Source organism: Oncorhynchus nerka, linkage group LG22 (assembly GCF_034236695.1).
Source record: "Oncorhynchus nerka isolate Pitt River linkage group LG22, Oner_Uvic_2.0, whole genome shotgun sequence".
NCBI classification, from domain to species: Eukaryota; Metazoa; Chordata; class Actinopteri; order Salmoniformes; family Salmonidae; genus Oncorhynchus; species Oncorhynchus nerka.
In genome coordinates, this window is record NC_088417.1 from 9169647 (window position 1) to 9177200 (window position 7554).

The 7554-nt window shown below is 38.7% G+C and overlaps 1 protein-coding gene across 1 annotated transcript in view; it reads left to right on the forward strand.

The window, feature by feature from the left end:
• The window catches only part of LOC115104840 (V-set and transmembrane domain-containing protein 2A-like), a 39473-nt gene extending 33490 nt beyond the window's left edge, over positions 1-5983 (forward strand). Inside the window, exon 5 of the mRNA XM_029626166.2 lies at positions 1833-5983. Coding sequence (XP_029482026.1) covers positions 1833-1909 — 77 coding nt within the window. The 3' untranslated portion in view covers positions 1910-5983. The remainder of the gene's footprint in view (positions 1-1832) is intronic.
• The last annotated feature ends 1571 nt before the right edge of the window (positions 5984-7554 follow it).

Consider the following 7554-nt stretch of genomic DNA (forward strand, 5'->3'; position numbering starts at 1 on the left):
TTTAAGAAATTGAGATGTCTATCGGTTTGCAAAGTCTCCACCCTCGCAAAAGGAAACTCTCAGCCAAAGCCACCCCCCCCCAAAGACAGTTAAAACACTACCTCCTCCCAGTCCCGATAGGTCCATATAATCAGTGATTCTTCGTCCTACATGCAGAATCTGCCCATGGGAGATTAGCTCTATCCCTATGGTAGCAGCATAAGGCCAGGGTGATACACCCTCCCTCAGTGGGGAGGTCACTCTGCCCTGCATTCCATTAGACTAAATATTGATTCAACTAGAGACTCAGTTAGACTGTAATGATTGCTAGTAGACCAGGTGACTTTACTCTGTGCAACTTAAAGCCATTTAAGTCCTGTTATAGTAAAATTAACAGTCCTTTGGTGTCGTATTATACTTGTGCTCACTCCCGGTTTTAGCCATATTTATTAAATCAAGAGTTTGGTTGTGACAATTCATGTTTTTTTTTTAAGCCTTTCATGTGATGCACTTTTTTTTATTGTTTATCTAAGGATGACATTTAGGCTATATTCCGTGGCGTGATGTTTTCAGGTGGCGTGGATGGTGTGAGATATTCACTGCACATCATCAGTGCAGTCTGCATCGGCAGTGCAGCGTAGCCCACCCTCCCAGGCTGTGAGCTGATTAATGATTCTCCATGCGGAGGATGTTTTGGCCTAGCTCCTCTGTGGCACTCCTGTCCACTTGATCACCCCGGGCCAAATTAAATCTGGCAGGGAAGAACAGCGGGTCACAGCCCTCCGTCTTTTTCCTCCTCCTGATATTGAGCTGAACCAAAATGTCCCCTGACAATTCTCCTCTTAGAACATTGCTGTGCTTGGTCTGACAGACAAAATCCAGTAAATGTCATCATGATTTAGGGAATATTTCATTTTCCATTTCCTGAATGCTGCCTTGTTTCGGGAGGATTACATTCTTGCTATTTTCCCTCCCGGACACTTTTTCAGTCTCGGCAGGTACAAGAACAAGTTCATCTTGTTTCTTTTTATGCCTTTTGGACCTTGGATCCAGTTTTAGTTTGTGTGTTCCAGGGTGATTTAACAGAATAAAAGCTTAATATACACTAGAGTATTTACCATTGCCATTCAGAATATCTTCCCATCTCTCCCTTCTGTACTATACGTTCTGCATCATTATCCTTAGTACAGAAATGCCTCGATGCCTTTTTTTGCTCTTATCAATTCAAGGACAATGTCCCCGAGACACAAATGAGACCAAATTTGCATAAGACTGCCACGCTATTTAATATCACACAGTTGTCAGACAGTGTGCGCTGCTCAAAACGCAGTGGAAACTGACTTCGGAACAGACAGCAGCTTGACAAGTTTTAGCCAATGGTAGCTGTCCATGTAAATCCTTTCACGTTCGTTCAAAGACCGTTTGTACTTCCTGTACTTTAGGGTAAAGATTCTATCCTCGTTTTTTGTTGTTGTGGGTGTTTGGCGTAGTGAGTGTTCATTTGAATACATTTAAATGAATTTACTCACATTTGGGAGCTAGTGGCCTTATCCAGCCTTCATATTTCATTTCAGAAGCAGATCATTCCATATGTGCATAATGTATATAATGTTTCAGACTAGTGTCGTAATAGCTTTTGCATACATTGTTAAAGATAACAACTGTGCAGATATTTTGCGTGAAATTAATGCATATTCTATATAACAACGGATGACTACCAACCTCACACCCAATGTACAGCTTTATAGGTACAAAATACATACATTACAACAATAAGTGTTTTTGTCAGTGAAAAACCAAATGAATGCAAGATAAGCGCTGTATATGTGTTGACCAAATTCCTTTTTTCACAGGCACGAGGATAGCTACAAGCTTTGGACTTGCCATCCTGATTCTTGCCTGTGGCTTCATGAGGGATACCTTGCTATAGTTTCAAGGACTGACTTTTCCTCCGAGTATCATTCCCTCTTCTCGAAACGAAGGAGAAAATGGCCTGTTATTACCACCAAGCGGACGACACAGTTGGCCCTAATTTTCCACTACTCTGCACCCAATGCATTCTTATTCCTCATTGTACACAAGAGGCACCTTCTCAAAGGCCACCAGCGGGATTACCTGTTGTGCCGACGTTTCTTCAATGCACCCAACAATCGAAAAACAAAATGGAAACTGACATTGGCTCCTTGGAATATCTTTCACAGACCTTTATTTTGGGTTTCCTGCAGTGAATCTATTGTGTCAATGCTTAAAAGTTAAAAAAAAAGTTTAAAAAATTTAAAAAATCTATATTTGTGTATATATAATATCAGTATATATAATTGTTTTATTTCAAACATCTGGAACTGTTGTATAGCTTACATTCGCTATGTTTTCACTTATGAAACAACATCGTGCAAGGCTATTCATAGTCCTCTTAGAACAAAAGAGTTAGTCAAATACAACAACATGATGTAGAGGCCTAGTCGGATTGCTAAATGAGGGCAACTCGACAATGAATTATTTTATCGTCCCATAATGTGTGTAACTTGCAAATACAGTTCTTGACCGTTGTTATTACAGATCACTTCTCATTGATGCTTCTTTTCTTTTTACACGGTATTTCTTCTGTTTACAATTATACTTCTTTTCCTTCCCTTATCATTTCCTATTATGATTCATGAACATGTCAATGTTCATAATGTGACCGTGCCAGCAGACTATTCATTTAAATTGGCCTGCACTAATATTGTACAAAGCCATTAATAGTCATGCTTCACGCACAGTGCAGCTCTCCTATTTAAATGTTCTACCATCACTGAAAACAAAGGACTGAGTATCAAGGTACTGCTGTAGCCTACTGTTCAGGGACACTATCTTTATGTAAAGAATCTTACATTAGCCAAGAAGACATCGTATACCGTTCGATGGTGCAATGATTTCCCCCAATGATACCTAGATGATACGATACGTAAAGGACGTAGAAAGACTCTATGGGTCTTGTGATTAAGGAAACGGTTTTAAATCGCTCTCGCTCTTATCCCTTCACTATGTTCATTGACACAACGCTTTGACAATCCGACCTCTTGATTCAGAACACGTTAGCAGACGTCGTGGATTTTACCGTTATACAAAACTGTTAATAGAAATGGGAGCTTTCTAAGTGTCTCTGCATTGTTCCCATAGACATTCACCACTTTGAATAATTTCCATTAACTAAATGGATGCATCGATGTTATGTCGCATTGTTGTTACGTAAAGTGACAACTGGACATATTCCCCCATAAATACAGATGCTGGATCTTAATTTGAGCCAGTTTGCTACAGCAGGAAAATAATCCCTCAGCAGCAGGAAATTAGAATTATTATGTGGTTTATAGTTAATGGACATTTTTAAAGTGTAAAATATACATTTCTGAATCTTTTTAAAACCTTACTACAAGTAGTAAATTCCCCTGCTACAGGGTGATCACATTAAGATCATACATCTGTACTGTTTGAATGGGTGGAACTGTTCATTGATGCGGTAGCAATGCTTCAGATCTGCCATTCAGTTTAGTTGAAGAGGGTAGCCAAAGACTGAAGAGAGTCTCCATTGTAAAAATGTATCATGCAACCAAAGACATTGGCTATGGCCATACAATATGGCGTTCACCAACATTGGTCTCTTTGCTCATACTGTATCCTAGTGCTCTCACATATTGTTCCAATTTATTTCCAATCTGGGCTTACCCAGATTCACAACACAACATTTGTCCATTTCTTCAAATCTTGTTTAAAATAATGACTTACTGAGATGGAATAATTCTTATTATTGGAAGTACCTACAAATTCCATGGGCCACGAGGAAGCACCATTTTGCTGAAAGTCTCAATAGGCTTTTCCCCACAGTTAACATAGTCCCGTCTGCCATACACAGCACTGCTGAGATCAGTGAGAGGATCTAAACTAGGGTTTCCCAAACTGGGTGCACATTTGGATTCTTGTCCCTAGCACTACACAGCTGATTTGAATAATCGACTAATCATCCAGGTGCACCCCTTGGGGTCCCGAGGAACAAGTTTGGGAAAGACTGATCTAAACCTGTTGATTCAGCAATTGGAGTTAGCTGACAGAGCATACCGCAGGATCCACCTAGAGACATATCCTGATCAGCAAGTATTGTCAGGGTACAAGATGTGTGGGCGATATATTTCATCTGCACCGTTCCAGTGGTGCCAGGATGACAAAACTCAGTCTAGCAAGGCTGTGTCATGCCACTCAACCTCAAATCGATACTAGGCTAGATTCCATTGAGTAAAGTAACATCATAACTATTTAAATTAATCCTAAATGTTCCGTTTTGAAAAAGAATAGTTGACATCTGCTAGTAGAATGTTTATACCATACAAGTTCTCTAGCCAGGGACTGGTGAAATGGATAGCATATTTGTGTGCACAGTTAAAGTGACGCTCCAGAGCTTTTGTATCATTTCAGCCAGTCGTTTTTGAAAATAGTGTTCAAGAGCCAAAACGGGTCCCCGAAAACTGTGCACAGTTGTGTACTATGTCATCCATTTCTTATGATGTTACGTTGTGTAAAAATATTTAATTTAGTTTTGCAATTCAGATGAATATGTTATGAATTTGTAAGTGCTTAAGATCCCGAACTGCATCTTTAAATGAATGCCTTCAGTTTGTCAAATCCCTGTATAAAATTTAAATAAAAAAAATCTGTAAAACTTGTAAAGTAAATAATCAGCATGTAACCTTTTTTAATCAAAATGTCTAAAAGCAGAGACAAGTGACGTTCTGTATTTGTAACAATGTTGTCATTTATTCATTTGCTAACAACAGGAAATGGAATTACGCAATTCTTTAAAAAAACTTTATTGACAGTTGGATTCACCATCAGTTACGGAGGACCTCTTCCAATGGCAACTTACCTGTTGCACGGCCTACAGTACTTCAACTCACTGCATTTTGTCAACAAGAAATGGAACCATTTCAAAGTATTATGGGTCAAGCAAAGTGAATATATTTAATTTGAAGGATTGACAACAGTCGTTTATTAAGGTAATTGCAAAGTCTGACAATTGTAGTGGCTTACAAGCAACAAAGTCTCAGCCATCAAACAAGATATGGACAATCCCACCCTGAAGGAATTACGATGAGACTCAGATTTTTTTAAACTTTAAAATGTTTGCCAAACAAAATCCAATTGATATCAAAGTTTAAGAAACCACAATGACTACTTTTAACAATTTACATTCAAAACTTGACCTTAATACATTTACTTAAAGAACAGTGCTGATGCAAAGTAACTGGATGACGGTTTGTTCTGTTGGTGCTGTCATTTAGTACCCAAACTTTGCATCGCCACTGTTCTTCAAGTAAATGTGTTTTTGTCAAATTTCTGTGTAAATTGTTAAAAGAAGTTATTGTGCATAGAGTTGTTTTTATTTTAGTAGGCAAGTCAGTTAATTAAGAACAAATTCAAATTTTCAATGACGGCCTAACTCGGTCAAACCCTCCCCTAATTGTGCACCGCCCTAAGGCACTCCCGATCACGGCCAGTTGTGATACAGCCCGGGATCGAACCAGGGTCTGTAGTGACGCTTCTAGCACCGCTGCGCCACTCTGGAGCCCACTTTGGGAGTTGTATGGTGTGTTAAACTATGAAATCAATTGGATTTGGTTTGGCATACATTTTTTTAAGTAAAAACAATCTTGAGTCTCAGTCTCATTCCGTTACCGGGGAATTTTCCGTACAACGCAATGACAATTGAGTAGCACTATCAGTTTCTGTTTCTTTTTTCTGATCCATTGTTTCAGCTCCACATAGATGTATTGTCTCCTTATCATGATTCATCTCCATGCAGTCTTGTCTGTTTGTTGAGCCGTCAAAAATGTTATGAACTGTAATTTTATTTTGATCTGGTAGTGTGTGTGAAGCTTCTGTACTGGAACGTTGACACAGTTTGTATTGTAATGATGATATCAGAATAATATTTAAATAAATCATTTTCACAGACTGGATTGAAACACTGCTTCCTTTGATGAGTCCATTTGTTAAGTCTGTAATATACTGTGACTTGATATGTTCTAATATAGACACCATACTTACAAAACTAGCATGGAGAGTAACTCTCCTTCTGCCATTGTTTTGATATAACATATCTGTAGTTGCTGTTTGCAAGTTTGCGTTCACTTTTCTATTGTAGGAAGGTAATTGAGTTAAAATAATAGTTATCAGAGATACTGTATGAGGGGGTGATCAAGCATAGATTCCTGGTTGCTGCTAATGACACCGCTTGACACCTTGCCATGCAAATATGACGAGCCCCTATCTGAATTCTGAATAACTAAGCCGGGTTTACATTTTGAAAACTCATGTCAGGTTGTTATCAAATACTAATATCCAATTCCGTTTCTGACATTCTGAGGGATCAGGCATTAAAAACATGATAAAGAACCTGTTTATTATGTATTTAGTTAGAAAATAAAGATACTATATGTTACTTGGTGTTAAAGTTTTACTTAAATTTGAATTTGACAATGGTGGATGCATGGAACCTAGCCAGAGGAGACACAGGTATTTGTGTGACTTGTTGTTGATTGCAGAACTGGGCAAGCAGAGATGCAGTGTATCAACTTGGTATTACTGGAGGGCTGATTTGAACGTGTTGATTTGAAGTCGGTCTCCGCCTCGGTACACTGTTTGTCGCAGGAAACGGCTCTAATCACAACTTCACTGCCGGAAAAATTAGCTTGTCACATTTCATCCAATCATTATTTTGAGTGGCGAGATAAAAAAACTCTTTTAAATTCAAATTTGAAATGTACAACTATGGATCTAATCAGGTTTGTTTAATCAGAAGATTCGGAATGGGAAAAGAAGGACATTTAAGAAGGACGGGGCCAACCATTGGGCCCACAGGTGGGAACGCCAGATGAGCAACATTGTAAAATGATGCCTGGATTGTGTTTGTTAATTTGGTCAGCACCAAGTCTGTTATTTATGTGGAAATGAGTGCAACCCAGCCTCCAGCACTTTGGTTCAGACTTGCTACATCTCCATAGGGATATATGGCTGGGGAAATTATTATATGAATAAATCATAGGCAGCACATTCCCAATCCAGCCACTGGATTCCAAAGTGTATTAATCTGATAACAAATATGCTATATTACAGAGACGTGATCATTCCACATGTATTGCAGAAGCCCAAGGTTTCTGTCCGTCTGTTCCATATTAGGGTGATATAGGAACGGAATTTTCATATCTTCTCCCACTAAAAGAAGATAATCATCTTGAGGTGTGCCTGTAAATCTAATTTTTACATTTCCAATTGACAACAATAAATGGATTCATGTGGAACTTGCGTGCTATACAGTATGCATGCTTTTCATTGGTCAGGATTTTGACCATTTAGGGTCCTCAATGCATTCATGTTTCTTTGCATCAATTCCTTCCAATCATGTGAAGGAGGCTAAGCAATGACACTGAAACAAGTCAGTTAGTGCTAGGTCAGTGGCGGTTGGTGCCATTTAAGATCAGGGACGACGATTATTTTTTTATGAGCATGGCCTTATTTCTATAACAGCATGTTGGATAACTG